Source organism: Artemia sp. Qi Xiang Cuo, chromosome 1 (assembly GCF_049724085.1).
Source record: "Artemia sp. Qi Xiang Cuo chromosome 1, ASM4972408v1, whole genome shotgun sequence".
Classification (NCBI taxonomy): domain Eukaryota; kingdom Metazoa; phylum Arthropoda; class Branchiopoda; order Anostraca; family Artemiidae; genus Artemia; species Artemia sp. Qi Xiang Cuo.
In genome coordinates this window covers 33,755,069-33,780,366 of record NC_142794.1, presented here as the reverse complement: position 1 = coordinate 33,780,366, position 25,298 = coordinate 33,755,069, and the positions used below count along the sequence as shown (strand labels likewise).

Sequence of the window (25,298 nt, the reverse complement as noted above, 5' to 3'; positions counted from 1 at the left end):
AACAAATGGTTTTTACTTCTTTGTTTGACTAGTATATACTCTACCCTGCTAAAATTAAAAAAGAACGCCGGAAGTGCAATATGTCACAATTCTGTATATGCAACCATGATTGAAATAGCACAAATAACTCTAATTTCTGCATAGAAAGTGACACATTGTCTATCAAAAATCATAATTTCAAACCTCAAAATTTTCATTTAAATCAAGGTTTGCATATGACTAGAGTAAAATGAGTCCTAGGCAATGGTGGTTCTAGGCCTGGGCAGGGGGGCCGCTGCCCCCAAGTTTTTTTGACGTTTGACATTAAATACCATTTACTTTACATTTATCCACCCCTGTGGTACACCATGACCCCACCCCCCACCCTTATTATGAGGCTTAAAACTACTGCTGGTCCTAGGTAATTAGTACCTTTAGTTTCACGCAAGCTAAAGCTAAAAAAATGGAACTTAAACTTTTGAATACTTGTAGCTCTTTTCCTCGAATGTAGAAGATGCCAGAGTTTTACTTAGGGAGAGGTTGTAAGTCAAAGTTAGTGAATACAAATCTAATTTTGACTCTATATAATTTAATAAACCTAGCCAAAGGTGAGCAATGGTTCGATGTTGGATGCACAGTCCACTCTGCCAGGGAATCGTACCATCAGGCAGTGGTGTCAGGGAAATCCCATGTTTATGATACGGCATTCTTAATGGTAATAATCGAAGATGGGGGTATGCACAGACGCAAATGGGGGAATTTGATAAGACGGAGAATAGAATCTTGATAAAATGTTTTTCCTTTTTTTTATTGTTTGACCAATTCGTATTAATACAATTGCCAAACTTTTCCAAATACTTTGTATTTTCACTCTTCTTTATTAATTTTTCTGATGAGATTGAAGAGGAACTCTTCATAAAACAATACCTAGAATTTAAAATCTAAGGTTTAATAAGTTACTTATATTCTTTTTTACACCTTATATTATATCACTTTTTTCCGGGCTTTAGGTATAAGACTAAATGCCTGAGATATTTTTCATCTTGTCCATATTCAGTGTTTCATCCTGTTCATTGTTTTAAATCTGTTCATGCCTCAAAAATTTGTATCTCTTTTTTGTACTTTAAGAATGGTACTGAGAGCTTATACAATACACTAAATCCCCATCTTAGGTGTAAGCGAGCTCACAGAGGAGTCTAGGGGAATTTAAACCCACCTCCTGCCCTCCCCCTGGTAGAGGAAGAAGCATAAACGTTACAAAAATGTGTAACATTTGGGGAAATAGGATATATTTCTGACCAAAGAACTATATCAAATCTCTGCCCATCTCCGAGGGAAAACTAAGAGGATCGGCCCCCCCCCTCCCGGGAGAATTTTTCCAGAAACTATGTAGAAAAAAGATGGCGAGTCGATGGCATGGGTTGAAATGATCATCTGGTAGAAAAGACATCTTGAATTGTTTGCTTATATGTATCATTAGTTAGTGTTCCTAAGTGGATTTTAAAATCTACTGGAACAAGTTGACTTCTCAAATACTATTTAGTGATTGATGACCAAAAAAACTTCCATTCTTATAGGGAATATCCCTTCAACTGTATAAATTCAAGAGTAAATCAAGTTGTATACCACAGCAAGGTATACCACAGTATGTGTAAAAACCTAAAATAAATAATTTAATGTCAGAAAAAAGGGAGGGGGTAGCTCCCCCTCTGCCCAAGCCTAAAATCGCCACTGGATGTGACTGAAGGCAAATAAATGAATAAAAAATCACATAAAGTCTCTTCTAGGTGGCACTTGGATTGATTTTTATGTCTACAATCACTGGTTCCTCGACTTTCACTATGCCGAACTATTTCTTCCATCCGCAGTTCCCGTATGGTAATGGGTACAAGAAAAGTGAGGCGTCTAGTATCTACCTTATGCCGTCAATTTATGAATATTATCACCCGGCCTTTGCTCATGGAAAGCCTTACCACCCAGAAAAAGCTCACGGAAAACATTACCGCCAGGTAATTGGTCAGAGTAAAATAACAACTGATGAAGGGAATCCTTGGAATATACCAGGCGTTTTGAAGCCCCATGAAGCCTATCAGCTAGTTATGAAAGCCATTACAAATAGAACTGAATAATTTTTTTTATTTAATAAAAGTAATTGCACATCCATACATTTTTTAATGTTTTTATCTTATAAAAACAAATAGACTAGCCTCTCATGGCAGATTATGTTCTAGTATGTACTTCATCTCTCTCTAACTCCCCCTCTTCCACAACCAATCTCTCTCTATATCTCTCTTTCTCATGCTCTCTCTTTCTCTTGTGCTCTCTCTCTCTCTTCCTCTCCCTCACGCACTGTTACACTGTGGCGTAGCTAAATGACGAAAGATCCAGAATTTTTGCCCTAAATTTTGAAGATGGTGGCTAAATAGGGACGTCTCTCTCACCTGGATCATCCAACCTCGGAAGTAGAATGGATACCCCCAAATGAATTATTGCTGATTCTTCTTGTAGAGTACGAGAGTCAAATCAAATACAATTCTTATAGTGTCTTTTGTTTCATTTTTTTCTTCTATGTCAACTTCTTCCAATTCTTTTTTATTTATTAAAGCAAGTTTTGCGGTGCCATGATCTGATGATGTGCTACTAGTCCTAACAGTTATTTTTTTTATTTTTTAAATATTTATTAGAAGGTTTTTAAAGCAACTAAGAAAAGCTTCTTTTAGAAATATCTCTGCTGGTAGGGTACAGTTCCACATAGACACAGTAAGTCAAACAAAATTTTTGGGGGGGGATTCCTAGCAGGAAGTCCTCTGCTATAGGTAAGACAGGCAGCACTATGGTGCGTTTATTGCATCAGCTTAGCTCTGCCAAATATGACCTTCGATAGCTCCACTGATGCAGATTTCTCCGGGGAGGGGGTAAATATAGTATTTTCGTCAGAAAATTATTTTAGGATATTACATTATTGCTCAAATTATGTGTGTTATGATTATTTGCCAAGGAGCAATGAAACCCGAAGAGCTTTCTCTCTGGGGATGCAACCGAATATTAAAATCAGAAGAATTTGAAAAATAAACATTACCGTTAAATTAAGAATAAAACTGTTACGAGGCGTCTCTGAAGTTTAAAGAGACATTATTCAAAACTAAAAATAAATGCAATAATTGTTTGTAACTTTATGCCTAATTGTGAAAAAAGCTGTAATTATAGAGGTTTGTCGAATATTGTGTCTTTGTCTGGGTGCATCCAAAGGTGATAGTAAAGGTTAGAAAAAAATTAATTGTAAACAAACAAAAATAAATTAATAAGAAAATCAAACACACACCAAAAAAAATATAAATGTTTTTACTTTTATAACTTATATAAATCAAATACTATTAACATTTTGATTACTAAATATCAGTGTATGTATATTAAACTGACAATGCACTTTCATTTGTGTTTTTTCAGTAAAGTGAAAATTATGTTCTGGCCTTGGGAAGGCATAGGAGTTTTGAGCCCAACTTATGTTAATTTCTGCTCGTTTTGAGTTTGACTCGGTTGTTTATTCTGTTCGTTTTTGGGTTTCATTTATTTATCGATGCTGATTAGTGGTAGTTTCACGCTTGGTAGATTATTTGATTTTATTTTTTCTCATTTTTTGTTTAATGGAGATATTTACTTTTCTTTGAAACTTATTTTGTGGAAAAAGTTTTTTTAATTAATTTCTGTTCGTTTTATATTGACAGAGTCTTTTAAGGGAAAAAGAAGATAATATTTTAAATCTTTTCGTTTTTTAAGACTTTATAGTTTGGCCTGCTATTTGTATGCTGGAAAAAAAGTTTCAGCAATTCTTAACAACATACACCCTTTTAAAAATCTGTACACAAATAGTACCGTTTAATTTAGTTTCATACCTCCTCTAGTTGATCTGAAATAAAAAACTTGATACCGTTCGGAAAGACATCCGTTTACTTTACTTGTTAATTAGGGAACACTTAAGCTATTATGATTTTGTTAAATTTTAAAAGCCGGAGTAGCCCTAAAAGTTTGAACATAAAACCATCAGTCGTTCTTGGGATAATGCTCAGATGCATTATTGAGATTTAGCAATATCACAATACATTTTGATTTGATCTAAAGGCAACATTTAGTTTTTAAACATAATGGGAAAATGAGAGGGTGGGCGTGGGAGGGGAATTATTTGCCCTACAGTCACTTTTGACTATTAAAAGGGCATCGGCCCTTTCTACTTTCAATCGAATGCGCTCCTTTCAAAGTTCCTTCGACAACTCCTTCGATACGAAGTGCCCTGGTCTAAACAACAACAACACCAATAAAAAAATAATGCATTAAGCCCACATCGATCTTTACTATAAAAATGTCAAGCCTTTCAATCACTTTCGACTATTAAAAAGGCACTAGGCCTTTCGATTTCCAATCGAATGAGCCCTTTTTTGAGTTTTTACGACAATGCTTTCTATAAACCCCTTATCTGTGCCCCAGGGCATAAATTACAACCCTTACCCTAAGGGCTGTTAGGGTGGTTGTCATCCTCTAAGACCTAATTCCCAGAACTTTCAACTACGTTATACAAAATGGCTGTCTCAAAATTTTTATTGGATGTGTTTGGGGAAATGGTGAGTGTGAAAGGAGCGTTAGTCGTTCTCCAATCACTTTTAATTATTAAAATAGGCACCAGCTCTTTTAATTTCCAATCAAGTGAACCTTTTTGAAGTCTGTACGACAATGCTTTAAATCAAAACCTTCTATACCCCCAGACTATACCTTATAAACTTTGCCCATGGGGCTGGGGGGGCTGTCATATTCAAAGAACTAATTTCCAGAAATTTTTACTACGTTGAGCCAAATGGCTAGGCTCTCTGAAAATTTTGTTCGGAAGTGTTTGAGAGAATGGTGGGCGTGAGAGGGGTGTTTGTTACCCTCCAATCACTTTTGCCTGTTTGAAAGGGTACTAGTCTTCTCAATTTCTAATTGAATGAGCCTCTTTTGAAGTTTTTACGACAACTCTATCTATAAAAACTTTATATGCCCCCAGGGCATAACTTACAACCTTTGACCTGGGGGCTCTGGCAGGTTTGTCATCCTTAAATACATAATTTCCAAAACTTTCAACTACGTTGAACAAAATGGCTATCTCTAAAATTTGATTGAATGTTTTTGGGGAAAGGGTGGGAGTGAGAGGGGGGTTAATTACTCGCCACACACTTTCGACTATTAAAAAGGGCAATTTCAATTTCCAATAAAATTAGCCCTTTTTGAAATTTCTACAACAGCTTTCTATACAAACCTTATATGTCCCCAGGCCATAAATACAACCCTTACACTGAGGGCTCAGAGGGGGTTATCATCCTAAAAGACCTAATTTCCAGACCTTTCAACTACGTTGAACAAAATGGATATCTCAAAATTTTGATTGAATGTGTTTGGGAAAATGGTGGGCGGGAGAGGGGGGTTAGTTGTCCTTCAATCAATTTCGACTATTAATAAGGGCACTAGCCCTTTCAATTTCCAATCGAATGAGTCCTTTTTAAAGTTTCTACGACAACACTTTCTATAAAAAACCTTACATGCCCCCAGTGCATAACTTACAACCCTTGCCCTGAGGGCTGTTGGGAGGGGAGGGGTTGTCATCCTTAAAGACCTAATTTCCAGAACTTTCAACTACGTTGAACAAAATGACTATCTAAATAATTTGATTAGATATGTTTGGGGGAATGGTGGGCGTGAGAGGAGGGTTAGGTACCCTCCAATCACTTTCGACTATTAAAATGGGCATTAGCCCTCTCAATTTCCAATTGAATGAGCCCCTTTTGAAGTTTTTACGACAACACTATTTTATAAAAACCTTATATGCCTCCAGGGTATAACTTACAACCTTTGCCCTGAGGGCTCTGGGGTTTGTCATCCTTAAATACGTAATTTCGAGAACTTTCAACTACGTTGAACAAAATGGCAATCTCTAAACTTTGATTGAATGTTTTTGGGGAAATGGTGGGCGTGAGAGGGAGGTTAATTACTCTCCACACACTTTCGACTATTAAAAAGGGCAATTTCAATTTTCAATAAAATTAGCCCTTTTTGAAATTTCTACAACAACTTTCTATACAAACCTTACCTTGCACTGAGGGCTCTGAGGGGGTCATCTTCCTAAGGGACCTAATTTCCAGAACTTTCAAATACGTTGAACAAAATGGATATCTCAAAATTTTGATTGGATGTGTTTGGGAAAATGGTGGACGTGAAAGGGGGGTTAGTTGCCCTTCAATCACTTTTGACTATTAAAAAGGGCACTAGCCCTTTCAATTTACAATTGAATGAGCCCTTTTTGAAGTTTCTACAGCATCGCTTTCTATAAAAACCTTATATGCCCCCCGGGCAAAACTTACAACTCTTGCCCTGAGGGTTGGGGGGGGGGGGTTTTCATCCTTAAAGACCTAATTTCCAAAACTTTCAACTACGTTGAATAAAATGGTTATCTAAAAATTTTCATTGTATATGTTTGGGGAAAAAGTGGGTATTAGAGGGGGGTTAGTGGCCCTCAAATCACTTTTGACTATTAAAGAGGGCACTAGCCATTTGAATTTCCAGTCGAATGAGCCCTTTTTCAAGTTTCTACTACAAAATTTCAATAAAAACCTTATAAGCCCCCAGGGCATAACTTAGAACCCTTCCCCTGAAGACTGTGGGGGGAGTGTCCTGCTCAAAGGTATAATTTCCTGAACTTTAAACTCCGTAGAATAAAATGGCTATCCCAAAATTTTGATTGGATGTGTTTGGGGAAATGATGGGTCTGGAAGGGGTGTTAGTTGACTTCCAATCACTTTCGACTATTAAAAAGGGCACTACACATTTCAATTTCCAATCGAATGAGGCCTTTTTGAAGTTTCTACGACAACGCGTTCTATAAAAACCTTACATGCCCCCAGGGCATAACTTACAACCCTTGCCCTGAGGGCTGTGGGGGGTTGTCATCCTCAAAGACCTAATATCCAGAACTCAACTACGTTGGACAAAATGGCTATCTCAAAATTTTGATTGGATGTGTTAGGGGAAAAGGTGGGCGTGAGAGGGGGGTTAGTTGCCCTCCAATCACTTTTGACTATTAAAAAGGGCACTAGCCCTTTGAATTTCCAATCGAATTAGCCTTTTTTAAAGTTTCTATGACGACGCTTTCTATAAAAACCTTATATGCCCCCAGGGCATAACTTACAACCGTTGCCCTTAGGGCTGTGGGGGAGTGTCCTCCTCAAAAACATAATTTCCATCTGGTAATCAACTACGTTGAACAAAATGGCTATCTCAAAATTTTAATTGGATGTGTTTCGCAAAATGGTGGGCGTGGAAGGGGTGCTAGTTGCTTTGCAATCACTTTCGACTATTAAAAAGGGCACAAGCCACTCCAATTTCAATTGAATGAGCCCTTTTCGAAGTTTGTACGATAATTTCTTCGATACGAAGTGCCCTGCTCTAAAGGAAAAAATAATAAGTAATACATTGTGCCAACATCGTTCTTATATGCCCCCAGGGTATAACTTAAAACCCTTGCCCTGAGGGTTGTGGGGGAGTGTCCTTCTCAAAGACATATTTTCTATCGGAAAATCAACTACGCTGAACAAAATGGATATCTCAACATTTCTATTAAATGTGTTTGGGAAAATGATGGGCCTGGACGGGGTGGTAGTTGCCTTCCTATCACTTTGACTATTAAAAAGGGCACAAGCCACTCCAATTTCCAATCGAATGAGCCCTTTTTGAAGTTTCTACGACAAATCCTTCGATATCAAGTGCCCTGGTATAAAAAAAAAATACATTGTGCCAACATCGTTCTTTACTTAGGCAGCGCGATTGCGCTGCCTATGATAAGAAATAGCAGTAAATATTTTATACCTAAAGGATGTTGCTAAAAGCAAAGACTGAGTAAAGTTTTATTATTCACCACAACACATAAAAAACTAAAATATATCATCAATACAGTGATTTGTGAAAACACTTAAAACAAGAATTAAGTACTTAAAAGATAGGAACTGGGAGCCATAGGAACTAAAGCCATAAAATACAAGTAAAATTTACCCTGAACGAAATAAACGTGTCAAGAAGTCTAAAACTGAAGTTTCTGCCGGTCCATCACTTTGAACATCAGTCATAATATTCTTTGTTGGTTCGGTTTTCGGTCCAAGATAATCAATTTCTTCCAGCACAGACAGAGTTATAAATTGTGGATCTGGTGTTTTCAATGGCTTCGGAGTGGGATAGAACTTTCGATGAATCTCACGCAGTTGATCAAGAGCTACGTTTGCGAGGGGCTCATTGTTTAGCTTCTCACTGAGTTTAAGTAAAGGTAAATGAAAAGTTCCCGCTGATTCTTGTGTTTTTTCTGAATTATTTTGTACGGTAATGTTCAAGAATACGTTGTGTGTCTGTTTAGCTGAAGGATGTTCACAAGGGCGTGGGAAGAGAGATGAAACCATTGTTGTTTGACCGTCATCATTCACTGCTTCTAAAAATAAACCATGATTTGTCGTGCGAGTGCTACCCCACATCCAGTGGCGGGTTACTTTTGTGATGTCAAATATTAGCTCGATTTGTTCATTTGGGTAAAACCATCGAGAAGAAACTAGTTTCTTTCGTGCTGTAAGGAAAAATAACATTTTCAGAGTTAAGCTACTGTTAAAACACTTAGCTTACTCAAGCCGAAGTTTCAATTAATTTTTCTAAAAATAATTTTTTTCTAAAGATAATCAACTTTGGGACTCATCACTCCCAAAAGGTTTCTTAATGCCTTCTTACCACATTTACTTGAAAGGATTTAAGCCAAACATGTAGAACTTACAGCCTAGACACCACATTAAAATCCCATTGCGGCCCGTGAAGCCTTTTACAAATATTAAAAAAAAGAAAAATAATTATTTTTTTTTCAGATGGGATTAAACAAATAATAAATCTAAATTAGACTGAAACATTCAGTGACGAAGTAAAAGATACAAAAACAAGGTCTTAAACAATGGTCGGATGATAAGTATTTGACATGCCAACGATTTGGTGCCTACTGTAGTACTTTGACAATACTATCTTCAAAAAGTAACTTTTTGTATTTTAGCCACAAAATCTCGCCGATGTCTTTTGGCTTATTTTCCATCTGCTATTTTCTTTATATATATATATATATATATATATATATATATATATATATATATATATATATATATATATATATATATATATATATATATATATATATATATATATATATATATATATATATATATATATATATATATATATATATATATATACATATATATATATATATATATATATATATATATATATATATATATATATATATATATATATATATATATATATATATATATATATATATATATATATATATATATATATATATATATATATATATATATATATATATATATATATATATATATATATATATATATATATATATATATATATATATATATATATATATATATATATATATATATATATATATGATGATATATATATATATATATATATATATATATATATATATATATATATATATATATATATATATATATATATATATATATATATATATATATATATATATATATATATATATATATACAGGATTTTATTCGTAGGCTAAGATTCGTAGGCTAAGACTAATTATAAGGCCTTTTTCTATCAAACAGCTCGTGGTACCGAACTGTAAGGATCGACTCTGTTCAGTAGTAACCGAAACTCTAGAAGACAGAATTTTTACAACAATTCTGCATCAAAAGAATTGGCCTTTTGTACTGATTCCAAACATATTAAATTCATAAGTTTAATGTTATCTAACAAATGCTACGAGCCAGAGAAAATTTGCCAAGATTTTGAAAAAAAGGGGAAATATCCCAAAAAAGTAAAGGAATCTTGATAAAAAAAAATTCACCGTCCGATCCAGTATATCTGGAAACCATACTATAGAGGTTTCGAGTACCTATTTACAAAATTGTAGAATTTTATTTTTTGCCAGAAGAACGATAACGGTTTTTTTTTTTTTTTTTTTTTTTTTTTAAGGTGTGATTGTATCGAACCAATGATCCTAGGAGATCAGAAGGGGGTTCGTCCAAACTGAAATCCAAAGTTCTAGTGGCCTTTTTAACTGAAAAGATTGGAGGCCAACTAGCCCCTCCCCCCCTATAACGCTCCTTTTTTACCCAAAGACATCAGATCAAAATTTTGAGTAGCCATTTGATTCAGTATAGTTGAAGTGTCCAATAACTATGCCTTTGGGGATGACAAGACCCCACATAGCCCCTAGGAAAAGGACTGTAAGCTACGCAATTTGCCCATTGCTCACATATAGTATTTGTTATTGGGAAACGTGCAGAAATTTTTTTGAGGGAAATCCTCTGTGGGGGGGGGGAGTCCACGGGGAGGAATTTTTTCAGGGTAAATTTTACACAGTAGAGGGGGGAGTGGATTTCCTGACATGTTTTGAAAAACAATCATACATTATATAAAAAAACAAGTGTTTTCGACTGATAGTAAGGAGCAACTATGAAACTTAAAATAAACAGGAATTATTCCGTATAAGCGGGGGACTGCCCATTCTTCAAACCTCAATATTTACGCTAAACTTTGACTTCTTGTCGCAATTCTTTAAGAAAGACTGCTGAAACACAAGGCCATTGAACTTGAGTGAGAAGTGTTTTTAAATAGCATTAAGACTTTAGCGTAAAGAGCGAGGGGGTGAGGAGGGGGCAGTCCACCTGATATATAGAATAATTTCTGTTCGTTTAAAGTTTTAATGTTGCTCAAGCAAAAAAACTTGTATTTCTTTTTAATTTTATGATAGATTGGCGAAAATATTAGTAAAAACTGCACCAAATAACATTGCCCAACCTAAAATCCCGGCCGACCTATAATCTGGTGGCTTTTGCGATTATAACGGTTCGTATACTGTTTGTTTTAATCGAAGCTTAATAAAAAATATTGTCCCTCCCCCCCCAAAAAATCCTGTGCTAAAGTTTGATCGAGCATGTACCTCCTGGAATCTCAAAAATATCCCTATTTCCAATGATTTGCATCACTTTTTATTATATAATTATCGTTTTTCACATCCCACTCTTCCTGCAAGCCCCCTACCACATAACAGTCAAATTAAACGTTCAATGGTAACAATATTGACAAAATTTGATGGAAGGAGATGCAGCAAATTTGATCTAAAAATGGGTAGAATATTTGTTCTTGTTAATATTTTCATTTTTTCGTAGGCATATATATTAATTTTAATGTAAAGAGTTTGGGCTTAGGGAGTGGCAGCAGCCCTTACATATAGAATAATTTCTACTCGTTTAAATTTTAAACGTTGTTCTTTTATTTTATTTAAAAAAGAGTTTTTTTTTTGTTTTTTTTTTTAATAAATTAGAAAAGTACACATACATCTCGATTTCTTGAGTGGGCGGCTATAAGCATAAAGGCTAACTTTGATTCTTTGTCCAGTCTCATAAGAATCCATATCGAAGTCATGAGTGGCATCTGATTGAAGCTCAGGATTCTGCAAAAAACAACAACAATTATTATCTTGGCTTCTCTTCTTCTTCTTTTAGTGGTTACAATCTTCGGTATTTACTTGCTTGCTTCTCTTTGGTTCACGCCTTTGGTCGTCAAAATAATTTTAAGAAAATTACGGTATATATAAATGACGAATTTGAAACTGCGTGCACTCAAAAGGTTTATAGTCCAGTAAAAGTACGAAGAAAAGTGGGTCGACCCGGACAAAATTGCAACAAAAGTTTTTTTTACACCAAATGTTCAAAAAAAATCGCTGAAGAACATATCCAAAATCCGCTAAAATTACCCGCCAGGAAAACCTTCTGGGGCTGCTTAATGGGGATGGAAAGGGGCGAAAAAATAGGTTTTTCAGTTTTGACATTTAGGAAGTTCTTTTTTTACACTAAAATGTTCAGGAAAAATCACTGAACAACATATCCAAAATCCGCGACAATCACCCTCCGGGAAAACCTTCTGAGGCTGCTTAAAGGGGGTGAAAGGGGTGAAAAATCCTTTTTTCGATTTTGTTATTTCGGTATGTTTAGAGACTCGATTCTGGTGCAAATCAACTTGCTGAAACCGAAAAGGATTTCCCATTTATTGTAATACTTCTCTAACTTACATTAAACTACAAAAAAAAATAAGATTTTAATAACCACATTGCCAAAATAAAGGAAGTAGCTTTTCTTCCGAAGTTTTACAGAAAGATCAGATCAACGGACGCCTGAAATACTTCGAACAGCCTGCGCAAAGCAATACAGGAAAATCTCGACCTTAAAGGAGCAGAGAGGTACCTCACTCTTTTTTGCTTCGCTAGTCGTCGGGAACCTGGTTATCTGATGAGAATCAAACTTGTGAAAACTAGACTTTAGAAAAAGAGAGACTATGCACAGACGCATAGAAACTTGAATATTCTAGTCTATACGGCCCATTAAAGACCAGGTAGAGTTGGGTTTCGAAAACGCAGGCTGCACAGCGCACACAACAGGATCGCCATCTATCTTCAAAAGTACCTGACAGTTATATCAGCTAGTTTGGCAGACACATTATTATGAGTAAGTAGACTTGATAGACTTGATATATTGCATCATCCGTAAGAAGCTAAGCCATAGCATAGGTCAATCAATATTGAAACAGAAGTTATTGTTTGAGGGAGGTGGGGATTGAGACATCGTCTGTTCTTGGCCAAGCTCGCTTCCTCTTCCGCATTTGTTTGCCCTGATCGGATGCCTCCCACACCCTCAGCTGAGAAGTTCCATTCTTTTCGTGTGTATTTGCAGGTAATGGAATGGAAAAGCGAGGCTACTGCGATGAAACCGGAGAACTGGGGACGGCGACTCTCTGCTGATAGTTACATCCCAGTAATGACGGAGAATAAACCAGTTCCCCAAAGTGTTCTTCAAATTATCCGCTGCAAATGCAAATCAGGTTGCAATACGGCCAGATGCACTTGCTGTAAGAATGGTATGCACTGCACACTTGCTTGCGGAGAGTGCATGGGAACAAGCTGTAATAACTCTGAACCAACATCTCTAGAAGAAGAAGAAGTTTAGTGTTTTGCAATAACGGTGGTTGTGCTCTTTTGTAATGCTCATTAATGAAATGAGGATTCTCAATATTATGTGATCTAAAAATGATGATTATCAAAACTGTGATTTGTATGTAGACGTGTTAATGTTTTTGTTTTCCAACTGTAAAAGAAGCCGATAATAAGAATGATTTTTCAAGTTTCTATTCGTCTATGCCTCTAGTTTCTTTTTTTCTGCAGTCTGGTTGATTCTCATCGGATAACCAAATTTCCAACGATTAGCGAGGCAACAAAGAGTGGGGTACTTCTCTACTCCTTTAAATTGCCGTTCGAGATTTTCCTGTGTTGCTGTTTGAAGTATTTCCAGCTTCCATTGATCTGATCTTTCTAACACTTCGGAAGAAAAGCTATTTCCTTTATTTTTAAAGGAAATCGCGATCGACTTATTAAAATCTTATTTAAAGTTTAATATAAGTTACAGACGTGTTACAATAAAAGTAACATCATTGTCGGTTTCAGCGAGTTGATTTATACCAGAATCGAGTCCCCGAACGTACAGAAATAACAAAAATCAAAAAAATAATTTCACCCGTTTCACCACCTTTAAGCAGCCCCAGAAGATTTTCCCGGAGGGCGATTTTCACGGATTTTGGACATGTTGTTCAGCGATTTTTTTATCAACATTTTTAGTGTAAAAAAAGCTTCCTAATTGTCAAAAAAGGAAAAAAACCAATTTTTTGTCCCTTCAACCCCCTTTAAGCAGCCGTAGAAGATTTTTCCCACGGGATTTCGAATATGTTGTTCAGTGATATTTTTTGAATATTTTAGTGTAAGAAAAGCTTCCTAAATGTCAAAAATGGAAAAACCTAATTTTTGCCCCCTTCCACCCTCTTTAAGCAGCCCCAGAAGGTTTTCCCGGCGGGCAATTTTAGCGGATTTTGGATATGTTGTTTAGCGATATTTTTTTTAACATTTTGGTGTAAAAAAAAAAATCTTTTGTTGCTATTTTGTCCCGGTCAAACCGTACTTTTACTGGACTATTATGCCAAATTCCATACATAGTTTCATAAATATACCCTGTTTTGTTTCACGGCTGGTGAATCAAGTTAATAATTTTTGAAGTGTGTGGGTGAAGGGGTCCCAATTGTGAAGGGATTGGGCATTTTTCAACACTCTAGATTTCGGAAAATACTTTTTTGGTGTATTTTCATTTAAAAATGCTCTTTTTTGCATGTTATTGACATAATTGAAAAAATAACAAAATTGCCCCATAGATTTGGAAAAATAAATTTTGCCCTCCCTTAAATTTTAATGAATGGGGACGAAACCACCAAAGAGATAACACTTAGAATTTAGCATCTGGTGGGAGGGGGCAATTTTGTTTCCGGCCATCACAAAAGAATATATGCTCCGAATCTTTTTTTCTTTTTTATGCTTGTTGTCTAGCCTTTTACAATAATGCTGGTATTTATATACGGCAAGGATTCAAATTGTTATAGCTGCAACAATTGTTAATCATCTCTCTGAAGAGATGCTGGCATTGCTTGAGAATTGCCAAATATCCCTAGAGAATTCAGATCCACCTCCCCAGGTGTGTGCAGAAATCTATTCCGGGGTAAGGTGGCAACATTTGGGAGGAAGGGGACGAAAAAAAAACAACTCAGAAATTGTGCGAATTATATGACGGTTATACTATGGAGAAAAATTAGGAAAACCTTGCGATTTCAAAGGGCAAAGGTCTTGACACAAAAGCCCTCGCACTGCATATATACATGCTCCACTCCCAATTGATAAATTCATAGAATTTCTATATTATTCCCCAGAAATGAGGACCCCACAGCTTCAAGTAATTCCCTGTATGTTTGCTTACCCCATCCCGGTATGCTTTCTTACCCCCCCCCCCGTATACTTGCTTATTCCCTTCCCCTCCTTCAGATATAATTCTAATATTGAAATGTAAGCACATTTTGCTTCTCAAACTGCACAATAAGGGTTATCCGGCAGTAAAAATCTGTCAACTAGACAAAAATTTTTAAAATTTCAAAATAATGGTAATAACAATCCCCTATATGAACAGTTTACTTATGATGATTGCGATGATTACAATATTTTTATCGACTTTTTTGGTTAACCAAGTGTGAAAGGACTTGTTTGAGTATGAGAGTTATTCTTTGATCAATAAACAAATTACCTTTTAATTTTTCAAATGCATTTAAAATAAAGTTAGGAGGATTAACCTACCTAAATTAACCTCTAAATAATGGGTTAAATAATGATTATTATTCTTTTTTTTTTTGCTTAGATGGTAATGCTCTGCTTGGCGTTTGTTTTGATTGCTCGGATCTTTAACTGAACTACAGTTGACTTAATCAAATGTTTAGATCAGGTTTTGTCTCCATTTTAACCAAATATTTTGAGAGGAATATAAGAGGTCCAAGTGACTAATCGTGAACTATAGCAGACTTCACTGTAGTCAAGTCAAATACCATACCCTTCCAGCGAACAAAAGTAGTGAGAAAATTCTTAGTCCCACAAAATATTCTTCTTCTTCATCTACTGGACTTTCTCCTTTTTTCCTTTTCTCGTAAATTGATGTCCAATTTTTATATGAAATGAGTAGTTTTCTGGGACATTCCCAAAAAGTGAATAGCTGCTTGTTCGGCGAATGTACTGCATTGCTTTGAGCACATTAAGTTTCAGCACATTAATGAATATGAATAAATGCGAATGAGACAAGAGTTCTGCAAATGGGGTATTTTAAATCATGTGAATCAGAGAAAAATATCTTTTTGGGTTGTTTATCCCAGTTCACCGTTTATCGCAACAACGCAGAAGTGAAAATTTAAATTTTCTACTGTAGAACAGTGGCAGATCCAGCGGGGGGCGGGGGCGCGGGGGCACGCGCCCCCCCTAGCGTAGTCTAAAGTAGAGTAATTTACTTAATTAACTCAAGTTTGCGTTAATTAAACTTGCTCCTAACGCAAGTTTATCGGATCAACCTATTTTGTGCCCCCCCCCCCTAAAAAAAACCTGGATCTGCCCCTGCTGTAGAAAAATCACATCAATGGCTTGCAGAAATGTTCAATGATACAAGTGACATAACACTTAATTTTGATGCATTTGCAGTGTCGATCGAGGAGAAGTCAGAGTGCCTCAATAACTACACAGAATTTCATAAAGAATAATAAAGTTAATAAACCAATTTCTGTATTATGTCTTCAAAGAATAGTTCCCAGCGCATAAACAAAAATAAATCACAATCTACTCCCAGCTCTTTTTACAGCTACAAGGATTGTAGTTGTCAACAACAACACTTTTTACAACTACAAGAATATGCTACCTCAAAGCCTTAAGAAAAACAAAGAGGAGGATATGAAGATCCTCCTCGACAGGAAGACAACTCCTCGTGTGTGCAAATACAAGGATATACAGGCAGAAGTTCAACCATGTGATGAGAAACGTGCGCAGAAATTGAATTTGGAGCGGTCAAAAATTTTAAATAGAGTACAAATTGAAAAAAAGAACACAGACAACAAAAGACCATAGGGAAAATCTTGCGATTTTAAACGATTTTAGGTAAGAAATGGTATATCTTAATCTCTTGTAAGCATAGTGTTTAAATAAAAAAATTGCAGAATCATAGGTTCCATAACACCCTATAGAACAATAAAGGTTAAAAAACAAGCGACTGAATTGACACACAATGGACAGTATGCAAGTCTAAAAATATGCAAGTTAAAACAATAACATATTTACTTATGCTCTCTTCCTATGTAAAAAATAGGACTATTTTCCACACTAGAAACATCAGGGAATAAATTTATCTAGTTGAGTAGTAAGAAGGCCATTCTCACCCAAATGAATGTTGAATTTGGATGAAGGATGCAATTCTGACTATAAAGGTAAGTTTGAACTTTAACCCCCCCCCCCCGCCTAATGTGCAAATATATACCCTAAATTAGTATATAGGGGTGGGGTGAGTGAATTTGCGCCAAAAGCGATTATTATATTTGGAAAGAGCATAAACAGACATATAGTGGCATGTTCACTTTATTCATAGATCAATAATGTGAACTGCTCAATATTTATCCACTTTTCATTGTCATTTTCAGTTGGCTCCAAGTTTCTTGGCCCTGGATTTATTTCTGAGAGGGACATTCACCTAAATCAACTTCTTTCCAAGATAGAAAGAAGTGTCTAAACTACAACTTTAGGATACCCCATATTTTCCTAATGTACTCTTTTATGTCATTTTGATAGTATGAGCCTCCCAAAGCAAATTCTTGGACACCTGGCGGGTAAGATAAGATTTTTATTTCAGAAAAAATGGCTATCACAAGCAGAGATGGGCCATTCGCGTTTTAAAATGGTGCATAGGTCTAAAGTCTGCAGAATTTTTTTAGTTTGAGAATAGACTTTGAAAAGGTTTGTTTTGGTTGTTGCTTCTCCATCACCTGACTGAATGCTGCATACTCACTTCGTCATTTCGAAGAAGAATGGTTGTGTCTAACAGCTTTTAACTTCCTTTTATAAAATTTGGTGTTGAATCTACCATGTCTTCACTTGTTATTTATGTGTTCTCACTGAAGCAACTCTAATAGCTTCTTTTCCCTACGTGGATTAGTTGCGCCAATTGTATTTTATTGGTGGTGGTTTTATTTGTTTTTAGTTTTAGTTTGATTGTTTTTTTATCTTTTTCTTCTTGTGTTTCTCTTGTGCTGAAGACACCTTGTTTTGATACAGGTGAAATATCCGCGTTGTTTTACATTCTTCGTCTTTTCTCTCCACTGGCCGCAGTCTCGTTTGTCGTTTTTTTCATTGATTTTTTTTTCTCTGTTGGTTTTTTGTCATGGCTAGTTAGTTCGGCTTAAGGTCTTTCATTCCAAGTTCATCAAAGGTTAGTACCCTTTGAAGGCAAAGGGAATGGAGTTTAGAACCAAAAAGTGGAGGTTAGTACCAATCTTTGCTCTAGATCCATCACTGAAAGTTTCATTCCCCTAACTAGACTACTTTCGAAGATAGAAATGAAAAATGAAAAATCATCTAGATTTATTTCAACTATATATCCGAGGTCTGCAAAAAAAGAAAAAACCTTTCAAAGCTGGTATGCTATTAGAGAAATATCTATTATATTGCGACCATTGAAAACAATATGGCAACATAGCTCCTTACTCATAGACAATACACGTGCTATTGTATACCCCAAAAACCAAGTGGCAATCCCCTTAATGATACCGAATTTCCAGACTGACTTGCAATTAGCGAAGAAATAGTTTGTTTTCCCACGAGTAAATCCTCTTTTGATCCTAGACACCTCGTTGTGACACCTTTAATCACTTCTAAATATCCTGTCTAGACAAGAAGTTTTGGAAAAAAAATCATATGATTGGAATTCTAGAAAACTAAATTTCCTCTCTCCTCTCAAACCGTTTCTTCGCGTTCATTTTAAAAACCGGAAGCTTGGGAAAAAACATGAAAAGATTCTTTCTAGTAGCTTTTTGTAAAGATTTTGACGATAAAATGGTCTTCGCTTTAAAATTTATTTTTCTAATACAAGTTTGCAAAAGGCGTCATTTTCAAGATGTTCAACTTAAAATTCAAATTCAAACACTTTATTAGCCTCCAAATTAGAGAGTATAAAGAAAAATAAAATCAACAAACTGGCCATATAAATTTCAGATAACATTCAAATATAAATACTGGCCAATATATATATAAATACTAATGATACATAATTTCTTGACAAACATAATAATTTGTAACGTAAACATGCAAAAAAAAAAAAAATCAAAACGCGGGAAACATCAAAATTATAAAATTATAATGCATGACTAAAAAAATAATATAACTTTAATAGTTTTTAAACTCCAGAATACAAGTTATGGAAATTGACGACCATAGAGAATTAATTTTTTTTGGTTCTTATTCATTCTCGTAATGGGATCTTTCATAGCCTATTGCTTTATGATTGAAGCAAACTTTTAATCAGACAGTTTTTACGGAGCATACTTTGATGAATTTGAATAACGATTTTAAGGCCTTTTCGTAGTTAATTTCCTCCCTTTAAAAAGTTATCCTACATAAGCATATTTACGTATGAGAGGAGAGGGCAGGGTTATATCGTTATTCTTGCCCTGTGAGTAGTCAAATGCCAGTGTACAAACGTCAACACTGACTGGGTATCTGCATTAAGACCGTCTTTAAAGAACATATCATTTTCTTTATTTGAAGTTTTGCGTGATTCGACATTAGCAGCACACTTCACCCACTCCAACAACACTTTGTTTGTGAAGCTGACCAAGGATTGTTACAACACTTCACGTTTCCCTGTTAACGTAAACCAAGTCTATATTTTGTAACATCAAATTCAGGGTTATCCTAACTGTGAGTAGAGCTGCAACCGGCTTCAACCCCCTGCTCTTTACACTGAAGTTCAGCCTTAGGAAGGTAGATCCCTCGAGAATAAAAGGGATCAGTTAAGTACATTTGCTTCACACAATATAACATGATTTCTCTAATTGTGAGGGAGGCTGCCACACTCAATAGTCACCTCTTTAATTTAAAGCTTAAATTTTTATTACAATGCTTCGAAATATGAAAAATGCCTTTTCCGTCAAAACTACCGTTTCCGAAATGATAGGGTAGATATCACTTTCCCAGCCCCCATATTGTAGACTTAGCCCAAATTTGGAGGTAACGGAAGAATGCGGAATGATCCTGCCTCCATATTGATCTGAAGGATCTGTTATGGAGAGTTTGAAAGATTAGGCTTAAAAAGCACATTTTGAGTCTTTAGCCCCCTTCTTATCATAGATAAGATATAATCATCCCTGCACAATAATTGGCCCACAACTATGCATTACGGTATTGCGATATCCACCGCCTTCCAGCAGCCCTGAGAAATAGGGATTAAAGGTTCTAGACCATAGTATCCCAACGATGTCCCAACCTTGGCTGCTTCGTCTACCATTTCATTACGCTATTCCAGAGTGTCCTGGGACACTTATCAGGGTAATTTGGTTCCCTTTGGATACCAAGCCATTCCGGGCTTCATTACATTACAGCTCTCTCTTTGATCGGCTCGTTATATTCTGATTAGACTTTATGTATCCCACCCTAGCCCGCTCTTAAAGTTCCTCTAGATACTAGGTTGTTCTTTTTTTTTTTTTTTTTTTTTTTTTTTTTAATACAACAATGTACTTATAATCCCTTATTAAAGGGGAGGCTTGTTGTAGCGTCAATAAAAGAAGCAGCTCTTTCCTTTGCTGAATTCTTCTATTAAATTTTCTAAATCGAATTTCGGACAAAATTTTGAAAAGTAGACTCACCTTCTGCAAAACAAACTTCGCATTAAAAATTTCTCCAGGATTAACCAGTTTCTTCGATAAATTTTGTAAGTCGAAAAACACATTGAAGAAAATTGGGAGGGACCAAAGGGTTTCGTCTGCATTGCGAGGACTTTGACCTTTAAAAATACATTCTAAATTGAAAACTAATGTCTTTGCACTACTATTAGGTTAAACCAACCGATATCATAGCAAAAACAGTAAAATTCAAATCTTAGGTAAAAATTCAAAATCTTACTAATAATTCGATAACCTAATAAGCCGCGAATGAGTTATTAACAAGAAGCGTTCCTAGATTAAACGGCGGCTCAAAGGTAAAAACGCGAATATGCATGAAAAGTCACTTTCCGAGTTAGATATACCACTGAATTCAGCTCAAACAGGTGAATCGGAGGGTGTATGCAAGAATGTCCTAATAAAGTTCCCTGCAAACATATTTCTGGCAAAAATACGTATCTGCAGCATTTTGCCCTGTTTGCCAAAGTTGAAAAATCAACATTTAGCAGTGTCAGCGAACTTTGATGTATTTTAATTGCATAATTGGAAAGAAAACTGTCTAAAACCAATCCTAACAGCTTTTTACTTCAATCCTGTGTCAAGTGTAGCGCAATGGGTGGGAAAAGTGCCGCAAAACTTGGAAACTTTGAAGACGATTTTTTTGGAATAATAAAAAGTGTATATACGCGTTTTTACATTTTGGCGGTCGTAAATTTTGGTATGTTTAACATGTGTATTTTCTTTGTGAATTTGCATGCTTGTTGCGTTAATTTTTTGCTTTGCCAAATTATGTCTCGTTAAATAGTTGATATTTGAAACTTAGAATCTTTGAAGACGATTTTCTCGGAATAATAAAAAGTGTATATACGCGTTTTTACATTTTGGCGGTCGTAAATTTTGGTATATTTAACATGTGTATTTTCTTAGTGAATTTGCATGCTTGTTGCGTTCATTTTTTGTTTTGCCAAATTATGCTTTGTTAAATAGTTGAATAAATTGCACCTGTAAGATATTCATATCATTAGTTGATGGCTTATTACTTACTGAAAAAGGGTTGAAAAACTACAGATTGAAACTAAGGCATATAATAAACTAGACTCTCTTTTTAAACCAAGCTTTCCAAAAAAAAATATTGACAGAAAGGATGATAAGGTTCTATTCTAGATGGAAAGCTGAGGCTTGTTATTTGATTTCAAACGGCTAATGAAAAGTCGTTCGTTTTTCACTTGGGCATAGCTCAATTTCGGTTGTTACAATCTGTAAGAGAATATATTTCTAATAGTTATCTAGCTCTTTTGGGGACTTTTAACGACCCGTTAATATCGTCTATTGTGGTCACTGTTTACTTGAGTAGCAGAACTATTTATTACAAAACTAAATTCAACACCTGTTTCTGTTTTGAGCGAACACCTAAAAAGAAAATCTATAGATTTTGGTTCAAGTTCAATCATTTTATTATTAACAAATACATGTATATAATTGACATAGGCCCATGGGGAGACAAGCTCGAAAAACTAGGCCTAGACAAAGATACAATACAAATTACACTACAATACAAAGATAATTACGACGGCAAAGACACAATAATACAACAGTAATATGAAAGTAGCAGCTAGCCCAGGATCCATGTATAAATAAAAAAAGATCAGTATTATTAAATTACTAAAATTATTATTATTATTATTAGTACTAAAAGATAGCCGAGAGGCCCACATTCACCCAGAACAACAAACCAAACAAATAACTTTGTCGTTTTTAATATGTTTTTAACATATTAAAAACAAGCCAAATAACTTTGGTGTGACTCTGGAATGGCCTTGTTTTAAATTAAATAAAAAAAACAAGTTTTTTTGACTGAAAGTAAGGAGCGACATTAAAACTTATAATGAACAGAAATTATTCCATATATTAAAGGGGCTGTTCCCTCATCAATGCCTGGCTCTTTACGTTAAAGTTTTTTATTGTTTAAAAAAAAAAGAGTTGTGAGAAAGTCAAACTTTGCGTAAAGAGCAAGACGTTGAGGAGGGGACAGCCCCTTTAATATACGGAATAATTTCTGTTCGTTTTAAGTTTTAATGTCGCTCCTTACTTTCAGTTAAAAAACTTGTTTTTTTTTATTTAATTTTTGAACTTTTTTGAATAAATGCAGGTTTTTATATTTGCTCACAATACATTAATAATTAAAAAGCAATATTCATATTAATTTATTTTTATTTGGTTAAATGGCTTTCTCGAAACTTTTTTCATTTTTATTTACGAACGTTTTTATTAGTAATAAATGTACGTAACTTACGAATTAATTTACGTAACGAACTTCTATAATCATATATTTTTAATACGTATATTAGGGGGTTCTCCCCCTAGTCAATACCTTGCTTTTTAAGCAAAAGTTCGAATTTTGTTCCAATTCTTTAAAACTGACCGCTTAATCACAAAGGCCGTTAATTAGAATAAATAGCTCTTATGAAAGTACTAAAAAATCTCTGACTTAAAGAGTGAGGTATTGACTAGGGGGTGAACCCAATCATATATGTAATATTTACTGTTCGTTTAAAGTTTTGATGTTGCTGCTGTTGCAGTTGAAAAACTTGTTTTTTTATATTTAATTTCTGATCTTTTTTTCATAATGCTGGGAAGTCCGGCGTCCCCTTCATAGCAATGTCCCTTCCCCCATGAAAACTTCCTTCATGGAAAGATCCTCCCACATACACCACCCCCCCCCCCACTACCAGGAAAAATCTCCCCTGAAAACGTCAGTACTGTATACTTCCCAATAACCTATACTATACGTTAATATTGGGTAAAGTTCATAACTTTCAGCCCTCCTCCCGGGAACTTCGGGGGATTAAGTCATCCTAAAAGACATACTTATAATATTTTCGAGCATGCTGAACAAAATGGCTATCTCAAAATTTTGATCAGGTGACTTTGGGAAAAAAATGAGCGTGGGAGGGGGCCTAGTTGTCCTCCATTTTTTTGGTCATTTAAAAGGGGCACTAGAACTTTTAATTTGCATTCCAATGAGCCCTACCAAGATATTCTAGGACAACTGGGTCGATACGATCACCCCTGGGAAAACAAAAACAACAAATAAACACGCACCCGTGATCTTTCTTCTGGCAAAAAATGCAAAATTCCACATTTTTGTAGATAGAAGCTTGAAACCTCTACAGTAGGGTTCTCCAATATGCGGAATATGATGGTGTGATTTTCATTAAGGTTCTATAGCTTTTAGGGGGTCTTTACCCCTTTTTTCGAAAATCAGCCAAATTTTCTCAGGCGCGTAACTTTTGATGAGTAGAATTAAACTTGATGAAACTTATATATTTAAAATCAGCATTCAAATTTGATTCTTTTGATGTATCTATTTGTATCAAAATACCGTTTTCTAGAGTTTCGGTTACCATTGAGCCAGGTCCCAATAACCAATACTATATGTTAACATTGGTTAAAGTTCATAACTTTCAGCCCTCCCCCTGGGGGCTTCGAGGGATTAAGTCATCCTAAAAGACATATTTTTAAATTTTCGACCATGCTGAACAAAATGGCTATCTCAAAATTTTGATCGGGTGACTTTGGGAAAAAAATGAGCGTGGGAAAAAAATGAGCCTAGTTACCCTCCATTTTTTTGGTCAATTAAAAAGGCCACTATAACTTTTAATTTCCGCTCAAAAGAGCCCCCTAAATATATTATAGGACCACGGGTTGTTTACGATAACCCCTGGGAAAAAAAAAAAAAAACAAAAAAAAAGAAAAAAAAAATAAACATGCATCCGTGATCTTTCTTCTGGCAAAAAATGGAAAATTCCACATTTTTGTAGAGAGGTGCTTAAAACCGCTACAGAAGGGTTCTCTGACACGCTGAATATGATGGTGTGATTTTCATTCAGGTTCTATAACTTTTAATTGGTCTTTCCCCCATTTCTCGAAAATCAGCCAAATTTTCTCAGGCGCGTAACTCTTGATGGGTTTAATTAAACTTGGTGAAACTTGTACATTTGAAATCAGCATTAAAATTTGATTCTTTTGATGTATCTATTGGTATCAAAATTCCGTTTTTTAGAGTTTCGGTTACCATTGAGCCGGGTCGCTCCTTACTTACAGTTCGTTACCACGAACTGTTTGATATGCATTCAGTACTTCAATATCGTTATGAAGAGGTAAATGTGTCAGTTCTCTTCTACTGAATGTTTGATGGCGCTTTCTTTAGGGAGACAAGAAAACCATAACTGCTATGGCGGGGATGACGCGTCACTGCTACACTTGCACTTATATGGGCAGCTTCTGTGTTTATTAATGTCAATCTTTAGTTATAGACAGGGGTGAAGCTACGGTTTTGAGTTTGAAGGGGGGATATAAAGAATCTGCCGACAAAATCATCCAGTGTGCTGACAAACACGGACACAAAAGCTAAATTAAGGCGTCAAAGACGCCCGAAGTTCCAAGGCACCGGCACTGAGTGCCTGGACCTTAGAAATTTGGGGGGGGAATGCCCTTCCCCCTCCCCTCCCTTAGCTACAAGATTGGTTATAGAGCAGGATTTGATAACTTTATAAAGAGACTATGTTTATTCTTTTGTTAATTCTGGGTATAGTTTAACTAATGGACTTATTGCAGTAAATTGGAGTTCAGTTATTTATTTTAATCATATATTTTGTTACTTATGTGTCAGGACCACTCAGAGGATGAAGTACGGGGTGAAAAACCTGGGCCTGGGGACTGGGATGAGTTATTGTAGGAGTTTTTTTTAGCTGGACAGATTCATATACTATGATTGATTTTGAAGACCAGCTTAATCATCTAGACTATTGAAAATATACGTAAGAACTGCACTAAAATCTATATCGAAAATTGCTTCTTGAAGTGCAATTAGCTAGGGAGGCCTTTGGACACATTTC

The 25,298-nt window shown here is 35.4% G+C and overlaps 1 protein-coding gene across 1 annotated transcript in view; it reads right to left on the bottom strand.

Annotated features, from left to right (window-relative positions):
* Positions 1–7,890: 7,890 nt before the first annotated feature.
* Positions 7,891–25,298, bottom strand: part of LOC148956220 (uncharacterized) — a 28,445-nt gene continuing 11,037 nt past the window's right edge. The window contains exons 4-6 of the mRNA XM_089094532.1: positions 20,386–20,522; positions 11,419–11,533; positions 7,891–8,608 (exon numbers count right to left, since the gene is read on the bottom strand). Coding sequence (XP_088950658.1) covers positions 8,046–8,608; positions 11,419–11,533; positions 20,386–20,522 — 815 coding nt within the window. The 3' untranslated portion in view covers positions 7,891–8,045. The remainder of the gene's footprint in view (positions 8,609–11,418; positions 11,534–20,385; positions 20,523–25,298) is intronic.